This window comes from Vanellus vanellus, assembly GCF_965231255.1.
Source record: "Vanellus vanellus genome assembly, chromosome: Z".
In the NCBI taxonomy this organism is placed as follows: Eukaryota; Metazoa; Chordata; class Aves; order Charadriiformes; family Charadriidae; genus Vanellus; species Vanellus vanellus.
In genome coordinates this window covers 47,754,236-47,772,018 of record NC_138908.1, presented here as the reverse complement: position 1 = coordinate 47,772,018, position 17,783 = coordinate 47,754,236, and the positions used below count along the sequence as shown (strand labels likewise).

Here is a 17,783-nt window from a genome sequence, read left to right as displayed (position 1 = left end):
ACCCCTTTCATGCACTCTCTTGCAGAATAAATTATATATTTTAATTGCTGGAACTCGAATGTTGGAAGCACGATCATCACCAGTTGTAGATGTCAGTTGTTATAGACTTCCCTAATAACAGATGCCTGTTCTTTTGTACTGCTCAGAATATTCAGAAAAAAATAAATATAATAAAACTCCATCAATGAGTATACTTCTACTTGAAACATGCTCTCCTATACAGCTGAAATCAGAAAAATAAGGAGCAAATATTGTCACTTTTTGTATAAATGCTAAATTTACATTGCAGTAAACATAAGTTGAATCCAAACACTCTTAGATATTACTTTTGTTAAAAAATAAAGCCTGTATTTCTCAGTCTGTTCCTAGGTAATGCTTCTGATTTATTAAAGACTCCAGTTTCAGAAAAAACAATTTTTATATTAATACAGTTGCTGATTTTTATAACTATAACTGGAGGTAAGAGCATGTAATCAGCAAAGTTTTCTCTAGGATGCTCAAATGTTATTGCAAATTTGCTACCAGAAGGTACCAATTTAGATTACTCACAGCAGAACTCTGCAGTCTTTCTCTACTTGCTTATTTGTATCTTCAGCTTTCTTCAGTATTGCTTTGGATGGTGGAATAGGGAGGAAATTTAAAACTGGAAGGTTGTATGGACTTCGGAAGGCAGGGTTGCACTGGAGAAGTTAGAAGTCCACCTGTCATGGAGCAGGTGTTAACATCAGCTTCTCAAAATCCCTGGTCAATAACAGACTAATCAACTTCGTCAGGAAAAGTGGGGACATTCCATGTGGTAGTGAGTCACCAGGTAATTATTAATAGTTACCAACTTGATTACATCATAACTCACTGCTGTTTCAGAAATATGAATATTAGGCTGGAATTTAGGAACAAGACTGGTATAAAACCTTGGGAATCATTCATTTTTATGGTACTGTGTACAGGTGAGGCCAATGTCTAATTATTGGACAAGTCAAAGATATAAGAGCAAACAGGAGGTGAAGAAAACATAAACAATGAGGAAAATTAAAGCTTTAAGTACTGGAATATTTGCTATATATTACAGCTGAACTAACTGAGAAAGGCTTATTTTCATCAATACACCAAGTCCTGCCCATTCCCTTATCCCTGATCCCATCTGTAAATGCTTCATTATAAAGGACTTCTCTCTGCCAGTACCAAGTACTCTTTATTTTCAGAATACCACCTACCCCCTTGGATTACCAAAGGTTACCCAAACCAGAAAAAGTGTGCATTCAAGAATAAGCATTGCCTTAGAATTAGTGTCTTCTTACCATTCATGTATATGACAAAAATCATATAGCTATATAATAGGTATGTAGCCAGAACTCGCCACTTTAAACCACAGTCTTTAAAACACATTCCAGTGAGTCTTGTCAGAAGGACCAATGTTCATATTCTCCACTCTCTGTGTACCAGACAACACATACATCAGATTGTCAAAATGGGCTACACGTTCCATTTTCGTCCTTTCATAGTAATCTGAATACCAACGCTAGCTTATAGCATGAGAGCACTCCCTTCTGTCTCTCATACTACTTTGGTTTTACTTTGTCAGAAAGAATATGTTTTGCTTTAATTATTTTCTACAGGTTTCAGAGTAACGATAAACGTTACAGATCTCAGGCAACTGATTAGTAAGCGTATATTACTTTATTGTCGTTGGGTTTGTTGTTACCAATTTTGACTTGGTTTTGGTAGATATTTTGCAATTATCCTTCAAGAAAGATGTTATTCTTTGAGAATATATTGAATTGCTGGGGAAAGAAAGATTACAAATAACTCTAGTTAGTTCACAAGTTTGTTTCACTATAACTTTTATCCAGTGTCAAGGTCCCCTTGCAGGCTGGGTCAGGAAATAATTACTCTAAGGAAAAGCATAAGGAAAAGAGATTCATCTCTCTTCTTGCAAACTACAAGGTGGGAAGCGTGCCTGCAGCAAATCTGGGGACCGGCACATACAGAGAATTTGGATCATGATGCTTCCAGGATCCTTTAAATTAAACCAGGAACCACTCTATTCCCTGGTGTACCCCAGAACAGTGAGGCTGCAGAGAAGGCTTAATTTGAACAAGAGCTGCTACTTTTTGAGAAGCAAAGCACGCATCTCTCTCTTTTTTCTGCCACTAGTCTGAACACACTAAGTTTGTTGTAAATTCTTTGCCTTCACCTAGACTGCTCAGATTCATGCGTTGGGTGACATGGCACATGCGTGCTCATTGTCCATGGTGAGCTACCCTGAGCGATTTTTCACGTGGTGTCCCTATGTTGAGTGTCATGTACCCACAAGGAATGTAAACAGAGCATAACAGCACTTTTAATTCAAGCTTGCTGCCACCTCGGGGTGCAAAGGCGACTGCTTGGGTTTGCCCAGCTCCTCACCTATTGACAGAATACCCTCAGCCAGTGCAGCATGAGTGCTGCTTCACAGCATGGCCGCTGTCAGGTTCGTTAACCTGTATTTAGAGGGGTTGCCTTGAGCATAAATGCTTCCTTTCAACTCTGCAGAGGAATATGCCAGGGGATATTACTCCCTCTTCTCAATGCAGAAAGAGGATGAGAAGACATTAAAGTCAAAGTTTTCCTCACCTTTTAACTCGCGTGTAAAATGTAAGGGATTGAAAAGAACAAAGGAATGGGAACTGCAAGAGTGAGAAATTGAAAATCTGCTGAGTGTTGTGGAAAAACAATTCACCTCAAGGAAATAGCCTCAAAGCCTAGGATTTTCTTGCATTCCTGAAGATTTTTCTTATCCTTTAATCAGGAAAAGAGTCTGACAGGGTGGTTTATGAAATTTATTATTTAAAAAAAAAAAAACGTATATCAGCTATTGAACTGTGCGTGCTGTGAACAGTTCAGTTGAGAATTGTATTCTCATTTTTACATCCATAAAATGTATTAATAATATGATTCACCTTGTAGCTAAACAGCAGACACAGAACCAAAGCGTAGCCTTCTAATCTGCCCTGCAGTAGCATTACTAAGTCAGTGTGTGGATCCTTTGGTGCTGCAGCTCATTAGAACTGCAGATCAAGCTGTCACCATTAGAAAGTTTTAAGCTGTAGCTCTCGGGGACAAACCACAAGCTGTCAGTAGAATTGCGTGCACAGTGGCTTGTAATTGTACAACGAACAGGCAAATCTAGTCATTCTTCTTCTATCAGATCTTGCTGGCCTGTGCCCTCTGTGTATTGAGAGGTGTGGCAGGTACCAGTTTAAAAAATCTGTAGCTGTTTTAGTTTTATTTTATTTGATACTTAGGTGTGTGAGAAAGAACCTTCTTCTTCTTTCTGACTGTGGACACACGGTTTCTGTGTCTGTAGAAGCTAGTTAATGAATACGTTCCAAAAGCATATTGATATTTGTTCAGCTATATGTGCCTGTTGAATAAATGTTTTATGAATGGGGTACCAAAAGAAACCGTGTAGAAGAAACTTGAGCCGAAGCTACCACCTGTTCTCACAGTGGACTGCACTGCTGTGCTGCGGGCCAGCTGGCCTTTTGGTCTTCTCAGACCTGTTTCCTCCCTTTTGCAGGATGAACAGCTTAGAGAGTACCCTCTGAATGGCAGTTTAGAACAGCAAAACAAGTCTGTGGGTTTCCCTTTGCCATCCAAGAGTTGACCAAGGTGCTGCAAGCATTCGCAAGTAAAAATGATAGTGATAGATATCTCTGGCCAAAGGATTACTAACGCATACAATTTATAAAGATTTATGTCTCAATTAGAGAGCTCTTCAGAATAACAAAAAGGGAGAGAAGCTTAGGAAGAAATTACTAAGTTAATATATTTCTGTCTGCAAGCATTTTTTTCAAAACACGATTGTACGCTTTTCTGCATGATAAAGCACAAGATTTTGTTACAATTTGAACAATGCCAGAGGTGTGAAGAAAACTCCTTGCAGATGAAGCATAGCCCATCTGAGTTTTGTAACAAGTCACTTCAGCATTTCTTCAGCTAAGACTTCATTTTACACATTTTCAGGAGTTTCGTCTTTCCCAAAAGACAAGACATAGTAAACAATGCAGGGAACAATATTTCTGGCAAATGTCTTTGAATGATTGGCCAGGATCCCTAAACGTACCACCAGTTCTTTTGCCACATCAGTGCAGTCTTATTTATGTCACTGGAGACTCACCAGATTAGCTGACAGCCAAATGTGGCCCAGTGCTATTATTTAGTCTGTCTGGAGGCTATGAGTGGGATAACTCTGCAATAATTTACTCTGTGTCTGCAGAAGACAAAGCAACTACCTTTGTACTATGCCAAGAATTGGCCGATAGTTTCTCCCAAGGAAATTGAAAACATCATGTAATATCATGTGTACTCCTCTCCAAGAGTGGAACTCACCTGTATTGGGGGGTCTGGTGGCTCTGAGTGAGCTGGAACAGGGGGCACAGGGCTGGGTAGGGTCTGCGAAGGAAGAATCAAATATTTTAATCAGATGAGGTGAGGATTTATGGCAACACTATTGAACGCCAAGAGCAGAAACGGTGTGCAGTGTCTCCTTTGGAGGACTGACCATTAGCTGGACTTAACACTGGAACAGTGGCCATTGGTGCCACTTAAACAAATTACCATGGAAAACCCTTTAAACAGCAACTGTGTCTAAAAGGCCAGTGTTTACAAAAGGTGGCCACACTGGCTTAAGCCCTAAGGTTATTTTCTACTTTACACATAGAAGACAGCAGTGCCTGATGGCAATACTTAAACAATTTTGATTTTTTTTTCTTTTGTATCATCTTGTCAGCTGGTATCTTATAATTGATTTAGTTCAGAAGGTCTTTTCTGTTTAGTACTTTTTTTTTTCCTCTGTCTCTAAAATACAGGTGGTCCGACCATACCAGACAATGTCCAATCCCATGAGTAAGCTGACAGTGCTCAACAGTATGCATTCTCATTTTATTTTGGCTGACAATGGCACTACTGGTAAATATGGAGCAGAGGTGAAACTTCGTAGACAGCTGGAAAAGCACATTTCACTTCAGAAGATAAATACAAGTGAGTAACATTTTGCTTGTATTGTTTTATAATTGCAATTATATCAAAGACACTATAAGTTTAAATAGACAATAAGGTCTGCATATTTTGGGCAGTAGTTCTACTGTCTAAAGTGGCAAGCAGAAGTTACAATGGTGAATAAAGACAATAAAATCTGATTTTAGAGTACTGTGGGTAAGGGTACAGCACAAACAGCTGAATTTGTTTCTGATAAGTTTCAAACAATATTTGTCAAACCTCTTCAGGTTCAACTTAGGTCTTTGGTATCCCCACATTAAAACTGTGTACAGTTCTTGTCCCCTCCGTTTTGTAAAGAATGAGAAAAGATTGACAAAATGTAAGGGAGAGCTTTTTATGATAAAGACTTCGTGGGCTGGAAGAGAGATGACTGAGGTTTATAGAGGTATATAAAGTCCTGCATGGCTGCAGAAGAAATGACTGGAAAACTCAAGCAGTTCCAGAGCCATTGGTATTTAGAGGCAGAGAGTATCCAACAGAAATGTTACTATATATTTGCACTATGTTTATTATTTTTTCCTAAACAGCTGTCATTAGCCACAGCCAGAGGCAAAATATGAGATTACATGGTCACAGAATCATAGAATGGTGTCCTGGTTTGAGGTAAAACAGAACCAATTTTGTTCAGTAACTTCGCTTCTTAGCTGGGCCTCTTCTAACAACTTAAATTAACTGCATATTGTGCAGACAGTGTTCACTCTCTCAGAGTGATAAGGCCAATTGTTTATAGCTGATGCCCAGGCATGGGATGCAGAGATGCTCCTGCTTATTTATACTTATTGCTGTAACCCCCAAGGCCAACCAACTTTGTTATTTGCCACGTTGGAGGGTCGGAAGCGGAAAAGCATAGTGGGGTCCCACCTGCAGGGAGGAGCTGACAGGACAGGTGACCCAAAACTGACCAACAGGGTATTCCATCCCATCTGCCTCATGCTCAGTATAAAAGCTGAGGGATCAAAGGGTCACGGGCTCTTCCTTCAATGGCCGACGTCTGAGGAGGACTCTGTTTGTCTGCCTGTGATCCCGATCCTGAATCCAGATCCGGAATCCAGTTCCCGTCCGTCACTGAGTCCAGCCTGGGACTGCCCCAGTGCCAGCCGGTGACGTGATTGTCATCTCGGGAGCTTGATACGGTTTTGTATATATTTTTCATTATTTCTTTTTATTTTATTATTAATATTTCATTAAAGTAGTTTAGTTTCTTCTAAACTCGTAAGTCTCTTTTTCCTCCTCTGCCTCTCTCTTTGTAGAGGGGTAGAGGGGAGCATCTGTCGGTCCCGTCTGGGGTCCCTCGGGTCCCCAGTGGTGGATTTGGCCTAAACCACGACAAATGGTTTAGGTTGGAAGGGACCTTGAAGATCATCTAGTTCCAGCCCCCTGCCATAGGCAGGGACACCTCCCACTAGACCAGGTTGCTCAAAGACGTATCCAGCCTGGCCTTAAATACCTCCAGGTATGGGGCCTCAAAAACCTCTCTGGGCAATCTGTTCCAGTGCCTCACCACCCTCATAGAGAAAAACTTCTTCCTCATATCTGATCTACATCTCCCCTCTTCCAGTTTGAAGCCATTCCCCCTTGTCCTATCAATACATGCCCTTGTAAAAAGCCCCTGACCAGGTCTCCGGTAGGCCCCCTTTAGGTACTGGAAGGCTGCTATAAGGTCTCCCTGGAGCCTTCTCTTCTCCAGGCTGAACAACCCGAATTCTCTCAGCCTGTCCTCATAGAAGTGCTTCAGCCCTCTGATCATCTTCATGGCCCTCCTCTCAACCCACTCCAACAGGTCCATGTCTTTCTTATGTTGGGGGCTCCAAAGCTGGACGTAGTACTCCAGGTCTCACCAGAGCAGAATAGAAGGGAAGAATCGCTTCCATTGGCCTGCTGGGCCCACTTGTTCTGATGCAGCTCAGGGTACAATTGGCTTTCTGGGCTGCGACTGCTCATTGCCAAGCTCATGTTGAGCTTCTCATCAACCAGCACCCCCAAGTCCTTCTCTTCAGGTCTGCTCTCCATCCATTCTCCACCCAGCCTGTATTTGTGCTTGGGATTGCTCCGACCCAGATGTGGGACCTTGCACTTGGCCTTGTTGAACTTCATGAGGTTGGTTTGGGCCCACCTCTCCAGCCTGTCCAGGTCCCTCTGGATGGCATCCCTACCCTCCAGCATGCCTACCTCACCACCCAGCTTGGTGTCATCAGCAACCATGCTGAGGGTGCACTCGATCCCACTGTCCATGTTACCAAGAGAGACGTTGAAAAGCATTGGTCCCAGTACCAGTCCTGAGAAAGAGCACTCATCACCATCACTGGTCTCCGCTTGGACATTGAGCCATTGACCACAACTCTTTGAGTGTGACAGACGGTCCAGCCAGTTCTTTATCCACCAAGTAGTCCATCTGTCAAATCCATGTCATTCCAATTTAGAGACCAGGATATCGTGTGGGACAGTGTCAAATGCTTTTCATGGGTCCAGGTAGATGACATCAGTTGCTTTTCCTTTGTCCACTATGGCTGTGACCCCCTCATAGAAGGCCACTAAATTTGTCAGGCGTGACTTGCCTTTGGTGAAGCCATGTTGGCTCCTACCAATCACCTCCTTTTTTTCCATGTGCCTTAGCAGAGTTTCCAGGAGAATCTGCTCCATGATCTTGCCAGGCACAGAGGTGAGACTCACTGGCCTGTAGTTCTCTGGGTCTTCATTCATTCCCTTTTTGAAAATAGGGGTTATGTTTCCCCTTTTCCAGTCGGCAGGTACCTCGCCAGACTGCCATGACTTGTCAAATATGATGGACAGTGGCTTAACAACTTTGTCTGCCAGTTCCCTCAGGACCCGCGGATGTATCTCATTAGGTCCCATGGACTTGTGCACATTCAGGTTTCTCAGATGGTCTCGTACTTGATCTTCACCTACAGTGGGCGGTTCTTCATTTTCACAGCCCTTGTCTTTGCCTTCTGCATTATGCGTATTGTGGCTGCAGTCTTTGCCAGTGAAGACTGAGGCAAAAAGTGCCTTTCAAAAAAGGCAAAAAAGTTCCTTTCACTTCATCTTCTCAATCATGATGGTACATTCCACATCACGATCACACTGAAGCCCCATTTTTTCTCTCGGTTATAATCTTTTTTCTTTTATAATCATGTACCACTTTCCTACATAAAATGAAAAGTAAAGAGTTACCTAAGTAAGCACTTCTGTTTGGATAAAATAAAAGATGATATCTTAATATTGGTATTATTATTATTTCTACAGTATACAGATGCTTAATTTAGATGGGGAGTTAATTTCTTTCTAGATATTTTGGGTATTCTTTTTTCTTCTGTTTGCAATCATTTAGTTTTTAGAAACTTAGTGCTATTAAAAGAAAGAAAGATCAGCTCTGGAAATTGAACCTGGGCCGTACACAGGGAAGAAATCTTCCTTTGGATGTTAGCCAGGCAGGAATTTTTTCAGTCTCACAAACAAACCTCGGTGTTGTACCCGCATAAGCTACCTTTAGGAATGAAAACAGAGCTCATTTTTCAAAAGTGATAATATGCGCAGCCTTTCTACTAATAACTCTCTGTAAATATGCAATTCTGAGGCCAGGAACGGTCACGGGTTTTGTGATGTAGGCACCTGAAACTGGAATGAGACTAGGAAACACATTTAGACTCTCAGACATCAGATGATAGTGAATTACAGGCAGGCCTAATGGGGTGAACATAAACTAGCACGTTGGTCGTGCTTGATAAAGCTTTCTCTATGATAAGTATGGTCTGTGTTTAAATTAAAATGGTGTTCTACTTATACCTTTCGACGCCATAGCATGGGCTGCACACACTATGGGATTATTGTTTTACAATATCAGAGTGTATATTGCTTTTTCTCAGACAGCAGTGTGTAGGTATGCACAAATGTGTGTGTATCCTAAGCAGTGTGTGCGTGCCTATGCAGTTCCTTAGCACGTGGAGATAGTGTGATCTAACCCTAGGCTGAACAGCAACAAAAATTCACATTTGAAAATGGCATATATCATGTAATCAAACTAGAAAACCGTACTGTAAATAATTATTTTGAGGACATTTATAAGAAAAATGTGAGCTTTTGCAGTTTACAGCACAACGTGCTGGGGAAATCTTTATGTTAAAAAATAAATCTCTAGAGAGATTTAACTTAATTCAGGTTTGGACAAGAGGTTTATCTGTTGAAAAGTGATTGATGGATGGACCTATAAAATTTGGTGTTTCAAGTCAAATGAATGCCTGATGTCTTCAAACACCTGCAAAAAATGAAGGCTTTCTCTTCTTTGGTTTCCCTCTGCAGCTCCACACACCCCTCAGGGGTATGCCTCTTCCTTTTCTCTTCCTTTTTGTCTGTGACAGAGTCACTCTATCATTTAACCTCTCCCTCCCAAATCTCTCCCTTATAAATACAAAAACACTTGGATCTCACAACACTTTTTCAAAACAGAAATGTGAGAGAACTGCTAAGAAGGAAGGTTGCTGATAAGATTTGTACATCTTGGTCCAGTGGCATCCAGAATGTTTCTGCCATGTTTTGTTTTCCTTTGTTTTAAAGGAAGGTGACTGAGTCCTGCACAGCCTCTAGTTAATAGAAAGGTGACCATATGGATGAGAGAAGGACCACCTGCCCTGTTGGGTCAGCCAAACAGATGGCCACTTTCTGACACCTTTCCTTACCCTCATTACTAGCAGAGCAGTGGAGATCCTTAGTCCTGTGTGTGCAGAGGCACTGCTGCAAAGCGATCTTCATCCAAACAGGAGTATGTGCAGCCATTTTCCAGTAGTAAGCATGTGGAGTGGGGAAAAACACTGACAGCCTCAGACTTTTGTTTGCCGGAGAGTCAGGAAATGTTACAATTTTTAGTTAATCGCCAAAAAAAAAGAGCAGAGGGCTAGAAAACAGAACAGATTTAGGAACTAGTAAACAATTGGAAACTTCTTATTTCCAGCCTGTCCCTGGACAATAGTGCTGAAAGTAGATTTTATTCTTATTTTTAAGAGTGCCTGACTTTTACATGCTAGGCTTGTCTTTTCTTCTTATTTACTTTCCTTTGCTTCAACTGTATCTTCCTCCACTGCCGTGGTAGGTCTCCTGGATGTTTGGGATCACACACTATTCACAAAGGGAAACTTCAAGATTGTGTTCGCCTATTAAAGACCCAGAAAACAGTATTCCCTTCAAGTAGATTAGGACATTTGCAGTCTCTTTTATAAAATTTAGGATTAAATTAGGTCATTAAGTATGCCAGATAATTCTGAAACTCTCAGTTGGTTTTGTTCTTAATATGGCATCACTCTCAGTTGTTCAGCAGTATCTAATTTCCTAAATGAAATAATAAAAAGCTTGCCTTATGCCCCTAGAGACATACTAGAGAAAAGATTTCATTGAATACTCTGTTTCCACTCCACCTTTTCTGCTTTTACCATTTCCATAGCTCTTGTTTTGTCCACATGAAATATTCAGAAATTAAAAAATGCTTTCCAGGCAAGCAGAGAATACAGTTGCATGTGTGGGTCAGTCTGAGTCTGCAGGTTCAGAACAGAGTCACTCAGTTGTGCGTTCAGCTAGAGGTCAATTTGATGCTTCAGTGCCCAGGTCACGGTCTTTCTTATTTTCACAAGTGAAGACTGTTTTAACACAGCCCAGCAACTTTCTCGTGCAGTGAGCCACAAGTTGTCTCAAACTCATGAAGTTTCAAAAAGTGCATCATTTTTGTAGTAAGAAATGTTGAAAGTAAGACAGACTTTTCTAAAACTGTTTCAAGATCAAAAAGAAATATTGAAGGTAATCTAATCAGAAAAGTTTCTGGTTTCCAATTCACACAAACATTTGAGTCCTGGACTTTTTGCAGGAATTTAAAGGCAGGGAGATCACCATAAGATAAGCTCCTCTCATCTACAGTATTCCCTGGTTAAAGTCATTCTAAAGTCTTAGGTTTCAACACTCATTTTTTTTCAGAAGGAATCAACGTATCCTCTAAAATATTGAGAATTTCTTTACTCTTCTATAATCCCATGCACAATACATTTCCTCCTCCCCCAATTCCTGGAAAGTCTTCATCCCCTTTGCAGCTGCTTTTTCCCAGATACTGTATACTTACACCTTCTTTCCAGTAGATTACAATGGTGCAAAGAATTGTTCCAAAAGAAACTGTTTAAAATAAAAGAGGTAGAACAATTTTCACCAGAAAACCGGCATTGGAATTGGATTAGAAATCAATTAATATCTTATGATCCTGCAAGAGGTGGAAGTGCAGCTAGTCTTTTTTTCCCCATCTTGGGAAAATGCTAGTGACCAGTACAGAAGAAGAAATTAATGTATCACCAAAGAGATCGTGTAATCTATAAACAGAGAAAGGAAAGAAATGAAGCATCTAATTACAAGAGATGACCTATTGCAAATTCTCCAGTTATGACATTCCTAAACACTAACAAAGCATTTCTGTGAAGTGTGCTAGAATGGCCCAGTCATTTGCTAAGATGTATATCATCACCACTTCTTCTGAACATTGCTGAGTAACACAATAGTTACATCAGTCTTACCTCTAACCAGAAACACAAAAGAAATCTGTCTACAAAATGTGCGTTGGAAGTTGCAAGTCATAAAATATTCATTCCTGCTGCTCCACAGATGGTTAGATTTGAATAATTGCCAATGTAGCAACTCAGCTAATAGGTCTGATCTGAGGACTCTTAATCACTTTCAGGCAAAGTCACTCCAATAGGTTGACATGCCGTGGGTTTCACCCATTTTGTGATTAGCCAGAACAATGCTTTCTCATTAACAAGTGTGGTCTAGAATTACGTATTATTACATAAAAAGACCCTTTACCAGTACTTACAGAATCTTCAAAAATCCTCCCTAAAGTTTCCTCCTTTTGGCTTTGCACTCATGTTTGCATTTTTATAATACGTGGGTCTTTCCTCCTGTTTGCATTAAGGCCTTCAATTCATGTGGTATAGATGTTACTATTAACTGCATTGTTACTACTAACTGAGATACTCTCCAATCCTTAAAGAGCTTACAGATTGATTGCCAATCACTTCCATCACAAATGCCCTACTTTCCTTCATATAAATGATCTTACCGGAGCAATGGAGGAAGACAAGGACACAAATGATTTAAATGCATAAGATGATCGCACATAGCCTATAGAAAAGTTTTTAATTTGAATGAAAGAGGTTGTGAATTATTTAGGAATGTTGTAAGTGTTTCTTTAGAAGAGCATGTCTGCTGACATCTGTCAGCTGAATCAGAATCTGGACGCATAGCGTAGCATCGCATAGCATAGCAGAGCATGTACTTACAGCATGTTCTCGTGTGTGCATAACTATTTGAGGAAACATACAGTCATTTTCTTTGTCTTGCATGTATCAGTAATAAAATTTGTGTTTGATGTATTAGAAAGGAGCAATGTTCTTTCAGTAGCAGTTAGAAGGGCAGAATAAGCTTTTGTGTGTTATTGGCAAATCTGACAAATGGCCTTGAAAACATATTCATCATGTGCTAATGACATTTTTTCTTTTAAATCCAGACATCTTTCTTATATTGAAAGTTTCATATGCCAAAAGACCTTGGTCAGAATGCCGCCAAAGTTTTCTGTTCTCTGTAACTATCTGACAGAGATTTTACATCCTTAAAATTTGCTTTGGAAATAGGTGAAGACCAACCAGTGAGGCAGTGGTGTCAAAATTTGGGTTAACAGCTTCCATCATGGATTAAAATATAAAAAGATCTAATGTTTGATCTAATGACTTAAAAGAGGCTCATTTACTTGCCAGCTTGGACTACTTAGCTTTCTGCCATTTTATGGTATAATGTAGAAACATAACCTCAGAGAAGGAAAGAGTAGTGATGAGGCAAAAGGACTTCACTATCATGAGGAATGAGGATATATAATGTCACCTAGACAGCAGGAGTCCAGCATTTGCTGATGAGGAGGGAAGACATTTTTCACTATGAAAACTCCTTATTCTTCATAAAAATAGCTACCATCTTCTTCTTCAGGAATAGTTATGCAGAAAAAACAGATCCCTTTTTGAGATTTATAACAATTCTTTTTCCAGAAGACCCAAAAATAAGGTAAAAATGAAGATATGTAACCAAAGACATATCTGAAACCAGAATATTAATACAGAGGACATAAAGGCAATGCAAGTTTAATTTCAAGTAGACTCCTTCAAAAAATCAGAATGTTGTGAGTAGTTTGTTTCATTTTGTGTTGTGTATGAATTCCTTTAACACACTCTTGTTGAAGTGTACAGATTCAGAAAATGGACAAAATGATTTCTTCTTCAAAACCAAATGAGGGCTGTAGATCAGAAGGGTTTCATCTGCATGCAGTTGGCCACCCTTCTGGACTAGTCAGACTGTATCACAAGGCTTTGAAGAACAAGGTGTACTTTTATGTTAATGCTAAATGTCCATTTATGTTAAAGTTGCCACAACAGATGTATATAGTGAGCCTCAACATTAGTTTTCATCTCCCACTCTCCTGCTGCAACACTAGCACCTTAAGTGTTATCTATGTCGTGATTCATATTCTCTGCACCATATGAAAACAATAGAAAAAAAATACATATTCCATACCACAGTTTGATTAAGGTGTGGTGGCTTGTCCTCTTTCCTAGAAACTCTAGACATGTCAGTGGTTTGGGGTTTATTTCCCTCAAAAATAAAAAGGGAAAAAAAAAAAAACAACAAATAAAGCCCTGTGTATTTGGCCCAAGAATGACTCTGGACTGCTCAGTCAGTTTCATGCACTGAAGCATGTTGCTATTTCTTAGAAATATTATCACACCTTAGACTGTGTAGGTCCACCTTGTAATATTCTTACTCTTCTTTTGATTAGTATATTTCTGGAAGAATTTTCTCCTAGACTACGTAGGGCTTCATGTGGAATATTACTATTCATTATCAATCTGAAGTTGTTCTTATTTTAAACATGCTGTTTGGTGCTCAAGGTTTGCCCTACCTCTACAGTATGTCGTTTGAAAACAAACTGACCACAGACATTGGTACCCATGTCCTTGCATTTAATCTTTCTTCTTTATAGGGTTGGTGAATATAGTTCAGTTTTGCTAGGTCTATGAAAAAAACTTACCTTAGGGTAAGGAATTGATGGATAAATTTGGGTGATTTGATTGGGTAGAGAAGACAATTTGGACAGGGTATTAAGTCAACAATATCTGTTCATGTGACCCGTGGACTTCCCTTTGTCATCCTATGCCTGAGAATATATGAAGGGGGCTGGGAAGGCAAAGGGACGTTCAACTGTCATCACTGGCATCACTGACCATTGCACCACCATCAAATGCATTGGAATTTTCATTTATTTCAGATTTTTCCTTCATATTCTGTGCAGCCTTAGATGCATTTTCATAACTGCATAGCTGGGAAGATGTGGGTGTAGACTTATTTCTAGGAGTGGAAGCCAGCTGCAGGTTCACTTCTGTGAAATCTAAGGAAAACTCAGAACTGTTTGAAGCTTGACTCTTTTGAGATTTTGTTAGAGTTCGGAAACTTGGGCCTTTTTCATCAAAAGCATCATGATATCAGTGGATCAGGCACTGGAGACAAAAATATAATCTCAGAAAGGGCTGAGAAAGCACATGCAGGTTAAAAATCGTTCTTGAGGCACAGATAAATACACAATTGGTTGAGTGAGAGTGGATCCATAAATTCCTCTCACAGACTTGACTTTCAACAAATGAGTTTGTTCATATGAGTGATATACAAGCAAAAGAACATAAGTCATTTCAGCTCTAAAATGTTTAGACATTTTAGATTTATTGAGTTTACTATAAAAATCAGAACAAAGACATAAAACTAAGAAACAGATTATTTTAGAGTGAATCCCTTTTAGCAAAATTTCTGCTCTTCTGTTTCTCACCTATTGTAGTTTTCTAGAATAGGTGAGACAGAAGGGATAATTTCCTGAGATTATATAGTGTCCAATGTGTTGACAAATATGTAAATTATGACGAGGAAGAACTCCTCAATATCTAATCTGAGGCAGTGTAAAAGTTGGTTATGTTACTGTGATAACTTTCTAAAGTGCTGGCTACAACATGTGGTAGCGCTCACATCCAAAGGGAACCAGGGAAAGTACCAAGGAAGATTAGACAGAATGTGAAAATTACTGAAACTGTAGTTAATCCTGAGCCTCTTAGGCCATTACCTACAGCCGATGAGGTCCTAGAAGAGCGAAACCCATTAGGTCCTGTAGTACTGGCCCAAAAAACAGTTGACTGCTAGAACAGATAGGGTGAGTTTTGACTGAAATCCGTGAAGGTTCTTGGGTGCATGTCTTTGAACTTGAAGTGCCAGATTCAAACAATATATTGCCATCCTGAAGAATGTAACCAAGTGAGCTGTTACTGGCTTGTGAGGCTCACAAATCCAAAGGTTTAGTTTTACATAGACTCTTCCCATGTCTTGCCTGTTTTGAGGACTCTCTAAACTTTGTCCTTTTACAAAGACAGGTATGAAAATCAAAGGAAGGTATCACAAATTTTTTGTCAGTTTTTCTTGTTACCATCCTTGATGTCCTTTGGAGAAGTTTTTAGGATCAGTCCAATATTAAGTGAACACATGGTCCAGGCGTCAGGTCCACAGATTTTTCTGTCAATGACACATCTAGTAGGATGTCAGATACATCACGAGGTAGATTTAGGCAGATGAGGAAGGAGCACTGAACAAATAAAAATGAGAGTGAAAGCACCGAGATGAGGCAGAAGAGAAAGGAGAACAGGCTGGGACAAATGAAATGCGATCGTACTCTTAATAAAGAGGAGAATTAAAAATAGAGGAGATAAAAGAGGATTATGGATTAGATACAAGGAGACAGACAGGAATTGAAAGTGTGATTGGGATACCAAAAAGTAAATTAGAAAGATGAGAACGCAGAATGGAAGTGACCATAACAAGGGGAACGAGGGGAATTAATGTAAACTACAAAGGAAATAATAAAGCTGAACAAAATAAAATTTTAACAGTAATTCTAAAATGTGGCTAGGAAGCATGAAAAAAAAAGGAAATTATAGCAAATGAAATTCCTCGAACCTACAGCAGAAGAAAAGTCAAAACATAAATTGAAAAGCAATGTCCGATGGTTGTGAGTTTTCCTTTATTAGTAGTGGTTCTGTGTCATTCTGTCACACATAATCCTTTAGTCATGTGAATTTGAGAAAAAGAGCAAAGATTCTTAGAATATGTTGTATTGGCTTACCAGGTCACTTTTATTTCTCTGGACACAGGGCATGTAATGAGCCTCCAAAAAACTGGAAGTTCTGCTTAATTTATTAATATATAGAACTATTGAAGTTGTTCAGAAGAGAGTAGAATGAGTTTGGGCTCCCTTTTCTTTTTTTTTTTTTTTTTTAAATCTGTAAGTTTCTCTGCTCTTATTACCTGAACAGCCCTTTGAAGGATAAAAAGAAATATCTGTATCTTCTTTGCCATATCTGGAATAAGTATTAATTGATTCTGCTCTAGGGAAGATACAGGAGGTAAGGGGTGAGGAGAAGGGAGAGCTGGCTGTAAGAAGTACTGCTATGTGAAATTAAGCTTGAGCCTGTTGTGGCATCAGGGGATGTTTCTGTCTCTCTGGGAATAAAATCCAGCATCCCTCTCTGTCGTCCTGTGAAGGCTACATTCCCTTTTTTACGGTCATGTTCACTTATTAGTGAATAATATAATTGTTCCGGTGACAAGCATACTGTGGCTGTGATTTGCAGAGCTGGGGGAAGCAGATATACTGTATATGCTGGTGATCTTATCTATCTGCTATTGGTATTGATATTTTAGCCAAAATTGTTTCATACTCATTAGGAGGTGTTTCCAAAAGGGCCTGAAGGCTGAAAACAATAGCCTGAAAAAAAAAAACAAGCTGTCATGTTATTTCAGTGTAAGCTAATAGGAAAGATCTGGCTTATTTCAGGACGTTCTCTGTTATCACTTAGCCTTTCTGAGGCAGCTGGGGCCATAAGCAGTACCACATAGATGTCCAGAGGTGAAGCATACACATTTGTGTGGGCAAACTTTTAAAGAGTGTTGTAAATCCAATACAATTTTAAATCTGTTTGAGTAGCATTTATCCTCTGGTTAGACGCACTCTATTAACAACCAAAGAGCAGTATCTGTTGACTCTGTTACTGCAAGGCAAATATTAGGTTAGAAATTTAGAATTACTTTCCTCAAACTTTTAAACTTGGACTTTTGCTTATTAAAATTCCAGAGCATACCTAATTGTTTATCCATTCTGTGTAAGTACCTCTCACTAGGATATCGAAGTGCTATGCAAACACTTGGACCAAAATGCTTCTGAAAGCCATTGGTTTCATGTGGTGTGTTTCTTTCAGTCTTTGCTGATGCAACACACAGCTGCATATTCTGCTAGACCCATGAAATATAGAAATGGCCTGGAAGTTGTGCTTTTAAGACAGACTTCTTTACAGAGCTAAGGACTTTATTTGGTTTTCTTTAACTTCCCAGAACACCCAAGTTCCAAGTGGAGTTTCAAGATACCATAAGTCTCAAACTGTGCAAAAAAACTCAGAAAGAAATGCTATTTTTCCCTGTTTCAAATATGAATGATTAATGCTTATTAGTTGATTTCCATTCAAAAATCATAGTTCATCTCACATATTTAAGTTAAAACTAAGTTCAGATATGATCAAAATATAGTTCAAAACCATCTAAGAGCTTTTAAGCACATGAACATTTTTGTTGAGCCTCACAGCACT

At 39.4% G+C, this 17,783-nt stretch overlaps 1 protein-coding gene across 2 annotated transcripts in view; it reads left to right on the top strand.

The window, feature by feature from the left end:
* The window catches only part of TRPM3 (transient receptor potential cation channel subfamily M member 3), a gene marked incomplete at both ends in the record, with an annotated part of 425,131 nt that overhangs the window by 297,800 nt on the left and 109,548 nt on the right, over positions 1-17,783 (top strand). For both annotated transcript variants that reach the window (XM_082497003.1, XM_082497004.1), the window contains one exon: positions 4,851-5,022. In XM_082497003.1, coding sequence (XP_082353129.1) covers positions 4,851-5,022 — 172 coding nt within the window. The remainder of the gene's footprint in view (positions 1-4,850; positions 5,023-17,783) is intronic.